The following is a 17,828-nucleotide window of genomic DNA, read 5'->3' as shown; positions in this document are numbered from 1 at the left end:
TAGTTCCCTACAAGAAGTATAGTAACTTCTCCTTACCCAATGATAGTTCCCTACAAGAAGTATAGTAACTTCTCCTTACCCAATGATAGTTCCCTACAAGAAGTATAGTAACTTCTCCTTACCCAATGAAAGTTCCCTTCAAGAAGTATAGTAAATTCTCGTTACCCAATGATAGTTCCCCACCAGAAGTATAGTAACTTCTTGTTACCAAATGATAGTTCCCCACCAGGATTATAGTAACTTCTCCATACCCAATGATAGTTCCCCAACCAGAAGTATAGTAACTTCTCCTTACCCAATGATAGTTCCCTATCAGGAGTATAGTAACTTCTCCTTACCCAATGATAGTTCCCTATCAGGAGTATAGTAACTTCTCCTTACTCAATGATAGTTCCCTATCAGGAGTATAGTAACTTCTCTTTACCCAATGATAGTTCCCCACCAGAACTATAGTAACTTCTCCTCACCCAATGATAGTTCCCTACAAGAAGTATAGTAACTTAAAGAATATCCTTCCTGTAAAAGTTCTGTATCTGCTGCAAGAGTTTCTTACCCTATAATAGTTCGATCCTATAGCATGAAAAAATATTTTTTTTACCTGTAATAGTTCTGGCTGTTCCTCATCCTCAGGCAGAGGAGGAGGGGGGAATCCATTAACTAGGCTGTCTGTAGTCATGTCATCTCCAAAGTAATGTCTGAAAAATAAAATAAAACAGGGGCTTCAATTATAAGTAATGTAATACAATGGGAATAAAGTACAATATTCCATGTCACTGATCCTATGAACAAACCCTGTGAAAATTGACCCCCTACGCCATAAATAAAACTGTGACATATCAGTTCACAAGCTATTTTCATCTCAACTTACAATCATAAATGCACCTTTTGAAACAATTTCTGTTGGTTTTTCCAGCAATTTAGAAAAGACACATGAAATTTGTACTGCTCTAGCTCCAGAGTATGTTTCAAAGTAATAAATGCCCAATAATAGATAAAAAATTGCTTTAATTTAGTGCAGGCTCCGCCAACACTTATATTAAAACTGCATGCATGTTATATCTGTTGGCCATTTTAATCAAGAACCCTAAAGCTCACAAATGAAGCGTGTTTTATAACAAAATGGTAAAATATTGATTTTTCTCTAAAGCTACAAAATCTCAAACTTTGTAGGTAAACTAGTGATTTTAAAGTATCAAAAAAAGACTTGCAATCTGACCCTCCATTTATACAACCAAATACAAGTGGATATTTTTAACACATATGTTCCGTGGTCCAATTATACATAACATTTTTGTATTTACACACCTCTTGTAAGATGAACAATTTATGATTAGAAACTAAAAATAATATCCAACAACGTTCCATTTCTGAAATAAACCATTTCACTGAGCAATTGAAAATTAGGAAGAGCATTCAAAACAAAGAGGAACTTCCTGTATAGCAGATTTATCTCATGTTTTTATGACATTCTACCGGTACTTACCAATAACATTTATATTGTTCAGTGTTCTATCACATAATGCACTTGATTTCCAATCATGCTTGAATACCTGAAACATTCAAAAATTGCATTATAAAAAAGCAAAATTCTATTAATATACTGGCATCTCTGATTCATTCAGCCATATAATGGGTGACATAAGTGGTAAAAGGATCAAACAGAAAATGAATGTAAATACATAGATACAGTAAAACATGGTTACAGCCAACATGCTTGTAATGAATTGACGCTTACAGCAAAGTGATTTTCATTCCCTGTGACTTAATTTATTATATGTTGTAAACTTGAGGGATATAACGAATTACGCTTATAACAAAGCAAAATCGCCCGTCCCTGGTACTTTGTTATAAGCATGTTTTACTGTACACATACAACTTTTATCGAAAAGTTTCTTGACCAATCAAGTTTACCCAATTTACTGCATGTCAGTAAGTTTCTTTCTGTTTTCTTAAGAAGTTTATTATAAACTTTCATACACATATTAAGAGCGCTCAATGGTCATGGCCATTTTAAGCATATATTGAACTTCTGGAGAAGAAGAGCTCTAAATCAAATTATAGAAAATACCCAAATTTAAAAAATCTAATTTATGGTTAATTTGTTGACCATCCCGCCTCAATCCTTAAAAGATTCTGCTTATCATCATCAAAAGTTTTCATTGTTATTTTTTGTTCATTCCTAATTCAAAGAATTTTGTCATTTCTATACATATTATATCTTTATTTCTACAATATATTTAACTGCCTATTAATTTGATTTCAAAGAATCAAACTTAAAAAATTCTTTTAACCAGCATGATTGGTCATTTAGAGATGATTATTTTAAGCTTCGTTGAGTAAAAATTACCCATAAATACAATTTTTTGTTGAAAAAAAAAACCCACTTCACCATTAGGCAATAACCACAATCATGGACATGTATTACGTACTATTACTCAGTAATGAAAATAAAAACAGATTCTTTCACTACAACTTAATCATTCTGTAGTAAAATAAATCCATTTGGAGATATGAAGTTATCGCACTAGTATAAACAGGTTAAAAGCTCCTTCTTGACTTTAGATAAACAAGCATCAAAGAAATTCCAATCAAAACTAGACAGTCAAGAAAAATCAGTACAATTAGTTATAGTTAAATTGAGACTACGCATTAAGACGTCTTTGTTTTAGGCATTCGTCACATAAAGAGTAAATAAATTTACAGTCCCAATTTAGAAACATTAAATTACAAGGCATCCTCCTCACGATTTCATTAGTAACTTAATTGCCATCAACAAGCTATCAGACATTTTCCACGTTATCCTAAAAGCATTATATATTGATATACAACTTCTCCGATTCCATTATCATTGAAACATGTATATCAAAATTCTGTATTTACAACTGTTACTGAAAAAAAATCTATATAATCACCTCAGTTGTTCATGTATTTTCTATTTGCCTCACACTGAACTAAAATTGTAACTCTTTTAAGACAACCAAGGTAAATAATCTTTATATTCATATTGCTGCACAACTGTGGCTATAAATTAATACTAAAAAAATTTTTTGGTTGACAGACCAAATTTGTCAAACCAAATATCCCGCTCAGATACAATTCCACTTCACAAGGTGTTTCATTTAATATATAAGTTTTTCTCTATTTATGTGCACACATTGTGTAGAATCATGAACCTAAATATATTAACTGTGAAATGTACAAACATTATGCCAAGGTGTGCCTTTAGGCATATGAATGAATAAGTTTATCTGAGATTTGAAATTCAGCCTGACTGCATCCATTTCAATATACTGGTATAAAGTTGAATCAACATGAACATACAAACATATTATTATACAATATTCAGCATTTTATGAATTTTCATTCATTGACAAAGATGTTGTGCATCAGTGCATACATAAGCTACCATGACATCCCAAATTCTCGATTCAATTCCAATTCCATTCCTTGGTTCAAGTTAGTTTCCATTTCCTAGGTTTTAATGATACACAAAAACAACAATGTTAAAGCTGTTCATAGTTTTTTTTCTTATCGATCTAAAACTAGACACATTTTAGAAACCACGGCAGAAAAGTTCATTAGCCAACAAAATCTATTTAGACCCTCAGGATATCCTCATACATGTAGGTCTTATTTAACATAATAAAGTATCAACATCAAATACAGCTACTTATTCACTTGACTTGTTTGCCCAGTATAATTATGATGACTCTATTAAGACTATACTGTTGAATCATTTTTATTCGTGGGGGTCAATGTTTGCGGGTAGCCAAAATTTCCTTGTTCGTATGGATGTAATTTCGTTGGTAGTGTAATTGGAACAATTTTAATGAACATTAAACAAATGCTTGCATGTACATGTATATACGTTTGTGCGGAGGTAAATTCGTGGGCAAGGGTTACCCACAAACCCACAAACAATGGTCCTCCATGAACGATGATAATTCCAAATTATGTAGTACTTTATCAGGCTTCGCCTCGCCATCTATGAGATTGATCAACCCAATATATTTCCGTAGTGAGTCAGTAACTAACCTAATAAGTAATATTAGTTGTTTCAGCACTCATAACAAATAATTGAATCTATGTAAGTGGAAAAACACATCTTGTTAGAAACCAAAGTGGTACATAAATAAAACTGACGTTGCATATATTCCATGTAAACTTAACATAATTAAGTATATATATCTAATTGATTTAATAATAAATCTTGATTTGATATCGATACCAAAACCAATTCTGATTTAGTTTATCATATTGTATTTAGTGCAATAGAGTGCCTTAAAGTTTATATATTTATGGTGTATTCAATTAGGTAGTCTAAACAGCAGCTGTGTAAAGTACCAACAGATTCATTTCGATCATTATGCAAATTATAATAGATTTTGTTTAATAGCCAACTGAATTTTTTTAACATTTGTCTACAAAACTGGTGAACTAATATAGTACATGTAATTTAAACATAGATAAAACATACAAAATTTCAACAATAAAATCAAATGAATTTATTTATTTATAATTGTCACAAACCACAGATTTTGTGGAAGTATTGATAGCTAGACACAAAACCTGTTGCTTGCAACAATGTCGAATGATATATTATTCATGTACAAAACAGGCTGCAAATATTTCTACTAAATGAATATATATATATATGTAGGATTTGTTTGTGAGTTTTATTCATTATTATAATGCATGTAGACACATTACATATAATCAAGCTTTTAAATGGCCAGGGGGTTATGTAAATATTACTTTCAATGAAAAAAAAATTAAAGTTTAAGCTTTATAATCATGTTTTTATCATGACAGTTATTCACATGAATATAAATACTAAATTTCAACAATATTTCATTCAATTCATTGGGATTATGTAACTCCTGATAGTATTATAGGCTATTAGCTAAGAGACGAGGTAGCCACAGTATATGCTAAATGTTTACTTAAATTAATTCAGCCAGAACGTTGACAGCACTGAATAGGACACGACACATAATTTGAAACTATTCACTTTTAGAACTGCAAAATATTGAAAGGGTGTGACAAGAGTAAATTTTTGTTCACATCAATTAAATAGATTTCTTTCCATTGAATAAATTGTGTATCATCATTATCATAATTCAGTACTATATGTTAAAATTTATCTTACCAGGGTCTCTGCATTAGAATGCATCCAAACCTTGATATTAAATAATCACACACAGATTAACATGGTCTCGGTTTAATTATTTCCCTATTGCAACAGAGCTTTTCAGAAGGACATGCTGTTCCAGGATACAATCAGTCACTCAACCGTAACCCCCCCCCCCTTTTTTTGCTTTTCGTGACAATCCGTATATAGGCCTACTGCATTATAAAAATATACAAAATGGAAACAACTTGACCATATTGATCGTTATTCGCTAATACCTTATTCTTGTACAGTTTTGTGTCGACTGAACTCAACTTTCCTCGATGGTAAAACTTTTTTTCATAAAAGACTTCGTCTGTTTACAGTTGAGAACAGTTTTTGGTTGTCGTTATATACATTTTTCAAAATACAGAGTTAAATAATCGAAAAAAAAATAGTTTGTTTGTTTAACAAGTCTTGAAACTGTAAAATCGGTATTAAATACTTTTTATTCTTAGATATGATTATGTTTTATAAAATTTACGACAACCAAATATGAGTTATATAGATTGGTTTTTAGCGCCAAATTTCGACAACAAATAACCATTGAAAATGACAGAGAAATCGACATACGATGCGGCTTCTCTTCCAGATCTACTTCCCATTTACTACAAAAAATTGTTTCCATATGGGCTTTACTATCGTTGGTTAAACTACGGAGGAGGTAAAAAAAATATACTGGCAATAATTATAATTTATTTTGATTATTGAAGGTAGTTCATGCTCAGGTCTCTGAATTTCTCTCCATAAGCTGTTAAATGTATGGGAAGAGAGATATATATAAATACCCTATCTAAATATCTCTCTCTTCCCATACATTCAACAGCTTATTGAGAGAAATTCAGAGGCCTGTGGTCCATGTGGCTGAGACGTCACGATCTTTGTTTTATATCAGGTACTTAAGTTATTGGGAGAATGAGGATTTAGATCGTGTGTCCCTGTGGATCATTATTTAAATGATCTCTGGTAAGTACGTGGTCAGCTGGTGCATGGTGTCGTACTGAACTATTGATAAGTCAGTTAACTAATTTATGATGCCTTTCCATATATATGCTGAAATAGTCCAGTATGCAGACTGAAAGGTGCCCATATATATAACCTGTAACAGGATGGGGGGGGGGGGGGAATAAAGACGGACCTGACTGGGATTCAAACCCGACCCCCTGAATTTTTAGTCAGCCAGGTGCTCTCCCAACTGAGCTATCTGACGACGTATTGGATTGAACCAATCAGATGGTCACAACCGTTTATATGATAATGGTACCCTGGCCCTTAAATTAATATTAATTAAAATTAGAATTTGAACTTTTGAACTCGACAGTTTGTCAGCACAATACCACTTTACTGCTGAACAGATTATAATGAAACATTTGTATTGACACAGTACACATTGTTTTGACTGGAACTAAGACGTGAAGTCGACATGGTTTTTTCAAGAAAACCTATTTATTAATACCATGAAAATAATAAGATTTTAAATGGTACACACAATTTAGATATTTTTTGAAGTCGTATGTATTCATACGCTAGACTTTAATTTACTAGTCTCAATCAACCAGACCCTCAGATGTCTCCGTTAATATCCGACAAAACAGAGAGTCTCTCTTGCTTGTTGGAGATAAACGGAGACAGTCAAGCATTTGGTTGAAGAAAACTAGAGTTCAATCTTGTCTGGATCCATACAATTTCTCAGAAATATTTCGATTACTGATACTACTTGCCATGCAAAATAAATGATAATCGATAAAATCAACTCCCTTCAGTACTTTGATTTGAAGTTATATGTACACCCCATGATCAATGTGATGTTGATATGTGTTTCTGATCTAATAATTTTCTGATGATGTTCGTGGTATAAGAATAATACCCATGGTATCTCTTTGATCTCAGCATTGACTATGGTAGAATTGTGACATAATTTATCAATGTTTATTAACTCTTTTCCCCTTAGAGGTTTCTATCCTTTAACCCTTAATGACGCGTTTTGACGACCCTGGCCATATCCTTAATGACGACTTTTGACGCACCCTATATACAGCTCTTAATTAGACCCCTAAACACCCGTTGTTTATTATAAACAATACTGGTATACACCTGGCCATGTATACGGATGGTTGTTCACTCATTCTAAATAAAGATATCACGTGATTTACCTGTGTATGGTGGCGTGATGCATTACTACAATAAACAAAGATGGCGGACTACGATGCGGACATCGCACATGTTTTCACTTTTTGTTTATAATCAAGTTTAGGGGCAGAATTTTCTAGATTTATTGGTAGTGAGATTGAATGATGAAAGCCAGATGTCAAATTCATGCAAAATTTTGTGGAAAAATCTGTGTAGTTACAGAAAACGGAACACAAGGTGTGCATTACCTGCAACCCCTAAATACACGAATATACCGGTAAATTTGTATTTTTTCAAAAAGTCAACACACTTATTTTGTTAACATGCTAGATTTATCAAATTCTCTTACACCATTTATTGAAAAAAATTCGTAAATATAAGTCTGAAAACGATAGACTTAAATTGAAAAGTCAGCCACAGGTACATTTAATTATTCACTATCAAAAAACGAATTCCATGATGATAATGGAATCTTTCTATAAAAATTATTAAATAATTATTTGTAATACATACAGTTTTAAATATGTTTATCAAGTATCTGTTGTGAAATTATTCTTAATAAAGCTTTAATGTAGAACACTCAGTTTTATTTTCATATACCTGTCAGCACCTGTATTGCTTTATTAGTGACTTAAATAATTTTTTTTTCAATGAATATTAAAACTTTAATTTATTACAAATCCATTGATATATAATTTTCTATGTGTTTGATTTGCTAAGACCTGTAATAAGTCTATTCAAAAACACACACCAGCTGTTTTCACTTCATCTGAAAACAGTCTAAGGGTAGCCCAGGGTAGAGTGTTAAGGATATGGCCTATGCGTCAAAAGGTGGCATTAAGGGGTAAAGAGTTAATATTCTGATTGAGTTATCCTTCTTGATGTTTTGCCCCTATTGGACTTTTCAAGTTTGGCTATAATTTGCATTGTACTACAATCTCTCTTAAAGCTTGCAGGAAATTCTAAAAAAAATTCATAGTTGTCGAAATTAGAAATACATGGCTATTTTTATGTTAGCATTGTCAGGCATTGTGGGAATGTGGGGTATGTGAGCTAGCTTGCTCAATTTTCCACCTTCCACCGTACAGATATTAACTTCTACAGACTAGCATCAAAATGATGTGTTTTGTCTAAGCCAATTTAAGGATATGAGTAAAAACTCTAAATGGATACAATAGAAAGAAAAGTTTAACTTCTTTTTCTCTCTAAGACTTATTTTAATCAAGAACTTGTCATGTTTCTAATTGCAGTTCCCAAATCTTACTTCACCAACAGAGAGTTTTCTTTCACCCTGAAAGATGATGTGTACATTAGATACCAGTCCTTTTCTGATCAGCAAGAAATGGAGAAGGAAATACAGAAGAGATGTCCATACAAAATAGACATTGGTGCAGTGTTTTCTCACAAAGTAACTATGTTTAATTCGTTATTTTGAAATTTAATTACGAAAAGATGAAATTAAGATGAAATTTTCAGGTTATTAGTGGTTTTCAGAATGTCAAAGCTGGGTCCAATCATAGAGTTGTTATATGTTCCTCGCACTAATGTTGTATTAATTATTAGTCAAGCTTGTACTAGATTATGATATCTGATTGGTTTCAGACAGAGCATAAAACCAATCTCTATTATTTTGTAATATATGATATCTGATTGGTTCCAGACAAGGAGCATTGAACAAATCACTATCATATTGTATTTATTTAAGGAATGAATTTAATTTCTACCTATGTTATACGATATAACATAACTTGGGGCAGTTTACGCTCTATAAACCGCGAAGTTTATAAACGTAACGTCAAGCGGATTAATACGTTTCGCTCGCGCGTCTTATTGTGACGTAGGCAAGTTATGTTATACGATATATATGAATTTGTTTAGCCAATCAAATGAGGCGTTACAATCAGAATTAAATTATAAAAATATATGATGGAAGGAAAATGAAATGCAATTTTTATTCAAAATCAAAATTAAGATCACGGTATCTTTATTCGACCACCAGTTAATGTCATTCAAATAAAAATAAAGCTGCAGAGTTTTCATAATAAGTTTGTGTAATACTTTTGATGAGTAAGACTTTCTGATAGCAACTTTTTTCAAGGATTAATTTAAGAAGTGTTAACATTAACATGTAACCAAAATATATAAATTATATTTCCTTATTAAAAAAAGACTAACATGAAATGTACTTCACAGCTTCTGTACACTTTTTTTAGCCTAAAGATCACAAGACAGTGAAAGCTGCTGCCTTCCAGGCTCAAGAGAAGGAGCTGGTGTTTGATATTGACATGACGGATTACGATGATGTGCGGACATGTTGTTCGTTAGTATATATAGTCCTAAACTCAACTTATCATTGTGGATTTCAGAACCTCATACATGTATTGATTCTTTTAAAGAAATCTTACATCATTTGAATATATGTCATCGCATGTTGTAGTTATCAACTCATTTACCACACAGAAAGCCATACAGTTGGAATTCGATATCTCAAACACTGATATCCTGAATACAGTGGATATGTTGAAAAGATTTGCAATTCCCAACCACTTATTTTTAAAGTATTTTACAGATTTTTACCCGCGAATACTCAGATATTTTAAACCATGTAGTTTGAGATATCGAAGTTTGACTGTATTTTGATTTATGTTAACTGTTAGGCTTCCAAATCCTTGCTTAAAAATCAAATTTTGACTCTTTGATTTCTGCAGCTTTGAATTATGTTAAGTCATATTTATTAGTTCATCTAGGTATATTTTTACAATGATTATCTGAATATTTTTTTCTCCAAGACCTGGAATATGTAAGTTATATTTAGATATAAGTTAGCCAGTTCACAGGTAATTTAATAAAAGTTCTGTCTTGCTGTGAATTAAAAGTACAATATCCCTTGCAGAAATTTCCAGATCTGTATGTTATATTCAATATTTTTTTTGTCTAAATTTTAGGGGAGCAGATATTTGTGAGAAATGTTGGCCTCTGATGCAGATTGCAGTTAAAATTTTGGACCGTGCTTTAGAAGGCAAGTTTTAATTTTGAAACAAAATAATATTGTATATAGATTTAATACTGCTTATGTTAATTTTCCAATTCTTTGATATATGATTTAAATAAAAAAAATTGTTTTGGGAATTTACCAAAAATATGTTTATATGTTAAATGGATGTACATTGTTAAATGTTTCCAGAGGACTTTGGATTTGAGCACAGACTATGGGTGTACTCGGGGAGACGTGGTGTCCATTGCTGGGTATGTGATGAAACAGCAAGAAAGCTATCCCAAAATGGACGCACAGCGGTGGCAGAATATCTCAGTCTGGTCAAGGTAGTGATATTCAGTCCAAAAAAAACTTGTCAATAATGTGTAGATTCATATACCATACCAGTAAATGTCTTAGCTAGCTGTAGAATGCAAAAGAGGAAATCATTTTTCAAATATTCAGTGAAATTGCCAAGAAATCAACTTATTGTCAAAAAGAAGAAATAATTGCGAGTATATCTTGAGGTTTTGTTGCAAATACATGTACCCATATTTGTAAAAGAAACTATTGCAACTGGCATATTACTGGTAATATAAATGTATGGAAACCCAAATATTGAAAATTTGTTGTCACAAGCCTGTGATTGACAAAATAGAGTAGTCCTTAAGAAAAATTTTATGCAATAGCACCTAAGCATTATACTGACTATTCCTGTTATTTTTGTACCTGTAAATAGGGTGGTGAAAATCAGAACAAGAAGATCAGTCTGGACACGTCAACTTTACATCCCTTCATCAGGTATTAAAAAAATGTTCTATATGCCAATTTTTTGGAACAACATTATTTCTTGCTTTAATGGAAATAAAACTGTTTTTGGAGACAATTTTTTGCAACTTAGATTTTGATTATCCAAAAAATGATATGCCAGATACATTTGGGGACATGTCTAGGGTGACAAATATAGGCCACAATGTGGCTTTTGGGATAAGTATATACAGTCAAAACTGCCAAAGTGGCCACCCCTATTAAGCAGTCACCTTTTGTATGCGGTCATTTTATTTCCTCCCGATGAAAAATCATATATTATTGCCCTCTAACGAGCGGTCACCTGTCTAACACCGTCAGCGGTCATCGTATTTTGATCCGAAACTGTACAGTCAACCTGCATTAGGCGGCCATTTCGGCCGGTCACATTATTTACACCCGGGGATTTTAAACATGGCTTTCGAATGTCGGGTGATAAATGTAAACAATAATTATACGCTTGAGGCGAGAGAAACCATATAAATTGATGTATTTATAACACATAATTGGCAAATCAGATACGAATGGAAATCAAGTGAATTGTTTAAACAATAGCTGTTTTATAAACATGAATGAAATAGGTGTCAAAAATATCCCCGGCATGGCAAGAGAACATTGCTTGATTTCATAATACGATTTAAGTTCAGATACCGTCAGTTAAAAACTTGATTGTTGATTTGTATTTAAAGTGTTTGTTTTCTATATATATGGTACTCATGAAAATAGTTAGTGTTATAATTGTGAAAATGTCAGCGACAAGGTTTTACCACGTTATGAATTTTTTCAATAATTTTTAAAAATACAAAAATTGCATGTACAATTCATTGTTATGTATTTGTACTTATTTGTAAATATAATAGATACTATAAAACATTTAATAAATTACTTTATCTATCATTTTAATTCATATTGTTTTATTGTGATAATTATTTTAATAAGATCTTTCATGTTGGCAAATTCACAAGTCTCTATTCAAAGGTCACCTCTGTTAAGAGGTCACTTTGGGTGCCTCCTGCAGGTGACTGCTTAATACAAGTTTGACTGTATGACTTCTGTTGTGGAATACAGAGTACAGCCCCTTTGACCATTTCCTCTCTATTTCAATTGCAGCCATTCCTTAGAGATAGTCAAGGCAAGATTTGATGAGTATGCTGTGAAAAAGCAGGATTTCTTAGGTGATGAGGAAAAACAGAAAAAAGTCCTGTCACTAATTACAGATGAAAATATCCTTTACGTAAAGTTTGTGCAAAGTTTCAAACTGGTCAGTCAGAATTTTAATCATGTCAGCCATGAGTTTTGCACGTTGGCTTGTGTAATTGTACTAGCTTCCACAAGGTTGAAGAATTTCACAGAAAATAGCATAGATTTTTAAAATCTGTAATATTATTAAAACAAGTACATGTACCACAAATAGCCCGTATGAATTCAGGGCTATGTTTTGTGGTTTGAGGGCCATGGCCATTAAAAATTGGTAAACTTAGCAACATTCATTAGGGTACAGGTATCAGCAAAATCATTATCTGTATTAAAAATCATCATAACCTTGGTTTCAGGTGCTTTCTTTAAAATTGATATCTGGTGTTTTGTACATAAAACATGAGTAGCAAGTTTAGTCATATCTACCAAACATATATATTTACATATGTTTGAATGATTTTAAAGCAAAGAATAATTGGGAAAATGAACACATTAATTTAGAAGAAAAAAAGGTCCAGTCTTGATTTAGGAAAGGGGACTTTTGTTGTCCCCAAATTTAGACAGTTGAGAGCACATAGATTTAAAATTTGATTCCATGATTTAGTTACCGGTACATAACATTTAAGTATTTAGAGTTCTTACTTATTACTTACAATTATGGTATTATACGTTAGCAATACAAATTACTAAGAATTCAGTTGAAATAAGGCAAATTTTACTTTATGTATATATTACAACATTACCAAGGTGCAGAGTTTTTCTTAACATACTTACAGTTGAGATCTTTATTAGAAGCAAACTTTCAGAAAGAATTTCATGCAGATGTCTCTAAAACAGCATGGGATGTAATGAAACAATTTTTAGAGGACAATAAGGTATTTATAATTTGCACTATGTATTTTTGAACTTTTGAAGGGATTCATATGTTTGATTATAAATGGAATTTTTCTTTTAGATTGAGTTCAAATATGAATTGTTATGGTCATATTTTGATAAGAGGTGTTAAAATACACCTAACAATGTCAATGGAGATGAAAATACCTTATATTTAAAATTTGATCACCTTTTCAAAATTTTCAAATTGTACATACCGTACTGTGGAATCATCATTGTTCGTGGGGGACCAAAGTTTGTGGCTTTCGTACGTATCCCTTGCCCATGAATTTACATCCCCAAGAACCTAGACACAATCATTTGTATAATAAAGTTATCTTGATTACACTACCAACGAAATTACATCCCCACAAATCAGAAAATTTTTGGCTACCCACGAACATTGACCCCCACAAATAAAGATGATTCCACAGTAATTCGAATAAAATGCATTTAAATTTTTTAATAATTAAGGTAAAAATTGTATTTAGAATAAATCCAAAGGCGGCAAATACGTATTGGAAGAGATCATGTTACAGTACTGCTACCCTCGACTAGATGTGAATGTCAGCAAGGGAGTTAACCATCTCCTGAAAAGTCCATTCTGTGTTCATCCCAAAACAGGTTACAAAGGACTCTTTCCTTCATTTGATTCTTTTTATCTCACTTAAGCTAAAGGAAGGCTAGCTTTACTGATTTGATATTTTGTCTATCATTTTCTTAAATACAAATTAACATATCGGTATTTTTAACAAACTTGGCAAAACAAAAATATATTGTGAAGATCTTCAAAAAAGTTAATTTTAAACTGGACAGAGTGTGTGTATTAGTAAAAAAATTAAAGTTATTTAATTACTTGGATAATAATTAAACTATATTGCGCAGGTAAATGATGTGACCCATAAATGGTTTACCTAAGAACTCCCTGCTTTTACCAAAAAACAAAAAGAATGAACTTTTTAAATATCTCACATCCTCACTCTCATCAACTTATTATTTTGACAATTGATTTAAGAAAATGGATGTATAGTACTATAGTTCAGTGTAAAAGTTTTGGGTTTTTTCACCTGTTAGTAAAATTTTATTATATATACATTGTCAATGTACTTTACATTACTTGAACCATACCATTATTTCAATATTACTGTTAATTATATGTAACAACCTATGCCATAAGATGTATGTCTTGTGTAAAAAAAGAATGAAATGTTCCCCAATACAGATAGGCTATGCCATAACGGATAGATTAAAAGTCTACAAGCTAAAAAATATTATTTAAAACTTACAAATATATTAACCAAAGGTTTAGCAAAAAATTAGTGAATGGTGTTTTAATGTCTTTATTTGATGTATAAACCAATTTATGTATTTCAGGTAGAGTATGTGTTCCCATAGATCCCAAGAAAATTGATGAATTTGACCCAATGGCTGTCCCCACGATAAGGTATATTTGTTCATGTACATGCATTAGATTGTGTAAATGTTGATAAAAAACTTAATATTTATATAAATCTTTTTATTGATAATATGTGTACTTTGAATATATTTAGCGTTAACAATATTTGATGAAATGTTGACTTTTCAACAAGTTAGCGTGGACTTGAAATGGCAGTTTCCTGAAATTACCTAATCCAATGCAAGGCAATGAGCAATGTACTGGATTAGCGAAAGCCGTCCTTCAATGTGTAAAACTCTCAAAAGATTCAAGTTTGTATAAATCATGATTCTTGGGGATATGGTGGGACCATGATGGGGGAGGGGTCCAATTTTTATATAGGAAATCTTTAAAAATCTTCTTCTCAAAAACTGTTTCACCAGAAAAGCTGAAACTTGTGTTGAAGCATCCTCAGGTAGGTTAGATTCAAAATGGTTCAAATCATGATCCCAAGGGGTAGGTTGGGATCACAATGGGGTCCAATTTACATAGGAATATATAGAGTAATTCTTAAAAAATCTTCTTCTCAAAACCATTTCAACAGAAAAGCTGAAACTTGTGTGGAAGTATTCTCAGGTAGTTTTATAGATCCAGGTTTGTTCAAACCATGATCCCAGGGGGTAAGGTGGGGCCACAATGTGTGAAGGGTCAATTTTTACACCTGAAAAAAATTATTCTTGTAAACTTCAATGTTAAAATACATGATTTTATGCGAGCATCGTGACATATTATTGATTCTCAATTGCTTAGAACCTTGACAATTTTTGGGCTCCGCTAGGGGTTTAAAGTTTGATGTAGGTTAATAGATATTTGTTTATGTATATACTGTGCATCTAAGATACTTCGCTACAAGTCAGAAAATCAAAATGAATATGGGTATTTGTACAAAAGCTGTACCTACCGAAGGGTGTAGTGTGAAACATCTTTGGCATTTTTGTGCCATTATGAGTACATTTGCAGTCCACACAGTATGAATATTTGTAACCCATGCAAAATGATGTAGAGTGTTACTGTATGATGTTCCTTAGAAACTTTTTCTCAGTTTCAAAATAAGACTCACTGAAATTCTGTAATACAGATGGACTTGAAACCTTATAGTTATTGAGGACATGATGTGAAGATGTGCAAATACACAAGAAATTCCTCTAATTTCCTTGTTCTTTGCATAGTAACATCACTGAAACCTGCTCCCAGTAGGATTTCCATTCACTTCATAATTAAACTTAAAAGAATAAAATTTATAATTGTTGGGTAGATGCTTGGAAACAGATCCAGAAACTATTACCAATAATAATCAGGTATTTTAAGTTATAAATCAGTCTTCAAAATTATTTTAAAAGTTAATCAGTTTTAAGAAATACATGTTTCAGTAATAAGCATGTTGTACTAAAACACAGGATCATAGGTCTTACTTGTAGATGGTGTGTACTATATAACTTAAATGTTAATGTTATACCATATATATTATATATGTATTTCAATGTGTCCATTTGTTTTTCAGTGAGATTTTAGAGGAACTTAATTCTGTGGAGAAAGAAGATTCTAACAAGAAAACTAAAGGTATTTAAAAATGCTAATAGATTTACTGAAAATGGATTCTGTACACATGCATGGAAATATTTGATTTCGCCTTTTTTAGCCCTTGTTGTTAATATAACCCTAGACAGGGGGGATATAAAACAATTTTTAAATGCTGTGTAAAGTAGAAAGAGTATCCATCATTAACTGTGTCTGGGTGAATTCAAGACTGGGAGAAACTGCAAATAAAATACACAGGCAAAAATAAGTCTGTATACAGTAATAAGTATACAGTACATGTTCTAGGAGGGTTGATGGTTGTGGCCATTTTTAGACTGTATTGATCTCCTTAAGAAGAGCACTTCTTAAAAATATAGGAAAATATCCAAATTTAAAAGCTAAAATATATAGCATTTTTCCTTACCGTACTTAACAATTATAATTTATAGCTAAACAAATATTTTAAAATTTAGGTATATCTGATACAGTCAAACCTCGTTATCTTGAACTAGATGGGACTGGTTAAAAACTCTTGCGATATAAAAGTATTCGAGATATCAAGGGAAAATATTAAAAGTTTTAGTCACTTCGACATATCCATTGTATTCGAGAAATCGGTGTTCGAAATACCAAAGTTCAACTGTAGTTAATTTGTAGACCATCCCGCCTCCTTAATTAAAATATGATTGAATTTGAACTGGGTATTGCTAATATATTAGCTCATGGTTAAAAAAAATTAAATGTTTGGGTCATTTAAAGTTATACTGTAGTACTGAATACTTATGTATTGCATTCGATTTTGCAATGTCTCAGCGTATAAGTGTTTGAAATTTAACTACATGTATGTTAAAATGGTATTAAGCTCAAGTGAATGAGGAAACTAAAATGATTTTATTTATAAATCAATATTGATATGAAGGTTTATCTGTTAACTACATAATCCAATTCATGCAATTGATTTTAATTTTATGAAATGAGGCAAGAACAGGAATATAGCATTAGGAAATTAGTAACAAATAATGAAACACTTGTTGGTATTTACCGGTTCAAAATAACTGTACTTTGTTATCACTTACTGGGAATGCAAAGCTTATTAATTTCATAAACTGCGGTTCATCCTCAATCAATTTGCTATTTCATTCACAGACTTTAATTTGATTCAATAATTAAGGAAATTGCTTAAATTTTTTTTCCTTCTAGAATTCAACAAAACATCCTTAAAAGAATGCACTCAGGTCTTTGAGCGATTTGTGAAAAAACTTGAAGAAACGTGGAAAGGAAAGGGGAAGATGATAGAACAGAGTGGTTGGTATTTATTATATTTATAGAAAACAATCAGCAAAACTTAAAAACACAGTGTTGGCCCAGTGGTTAATACAAAAAAGTTACGCAACTTTAGCCATGTCAAAAAACAACCGTAAAACATTGCTAAAATTATGCACACACAAAATGCTTTTTATTTGACCGGTAATTCTCTAATTCATTATTTAATGCACCGATGTATTTATTAAAAATGGTTAATTTTGCTTATATTTTCAGATATGACGATGGAGTTTTAGAAACAAAAGATGAAGACTTATTTGTTTATTTATTTTTATTTGAATGGAGGACAGGTGCCAATAAAATCATGATAATCTGTTGAATTTGGCTTATTTGTAATTGTGTCCTTACACGTTATTCATGTCATATGATTATCATTTGCCATACCAAAGAGATTTTTTCAT

At 31.7% G+C, this 17,828-nt stretch overlaps 1 protein-coding gene across 1 annotated transcript; it reads left to right on the top strand.

The window, feature by feature from the left end:
• The first annotated feature begins 5,668 nt into the window (after nt 1-5,668).
• On the top strand, nt 5,669-17,747 carry LOC128157471 (DNA primase small subunit-like). Its single transcript, XM_052820033.1, has 13 exons — nt 5,669-5,834; nt 8,551-8,708; nt 9,514-9,620; nt 10,246-10,319; nt 10,485-10,621; nt 11,014-11,075; nt 12,192-12,305; nt 13,054-13,153; nt 13,643-13,775; nt 14,526-14,595; nt 16,088-16,146; nt 17,305-17,409; nt 17,644-17,747. Exons 1-13 carry the CDS (start codon nt 5,723-5,725, stop codon nt 17,661-17,663), a joined length of 1,251 nt encoding a protein of 416 aa, XP_052675993.1. The 5' UTR covers nt 5,669-5,722; the 3' UTR covers nt 17,664-17,747.
• The last annotated feature ends 81 nt before the right edge of the window (nt 17,748-17,828 follow it).

This window comes from Crassostrea angulata, chromosome 7 (assembly GCF_025612915.1).
Source record: "Crassostrea angulata isolate pt1a10 chromosome 7, ASM2561291v2, whole genome shotgun sequence".
NCBI lineage: Eukaryota > Metazoa > Mollusca > Bivalvia > Ostreida > Ostreidae > Magallana > Magallana angulata.
This window is presented reverse-complemented; position numbering and strand designations above follow the sequence as displayed.

Coding starts and splice junctions, on each gene's coding strand:
- LOC128157471 (XM_052820033.1), top strand. CDS start 5,723: ATGACAGAGAAATCGACATACGATGCGGCTTCTCTTCCAGATCTACTT. Junction 13,776..14,525: donor CTGTGTTCATCCCAAAACAG/GTTACAAAGGAC, acceptor TATGTATTTCAG/GTAGAGTATGTGTTCCCATA. Junction 14,596..16,087: donor ATGGCTGTCCCCACGATAAG/GTATATTTGTTC, acceptor TTTGTTTTTCAG/TGAGATTTTAGAGGAACTTA.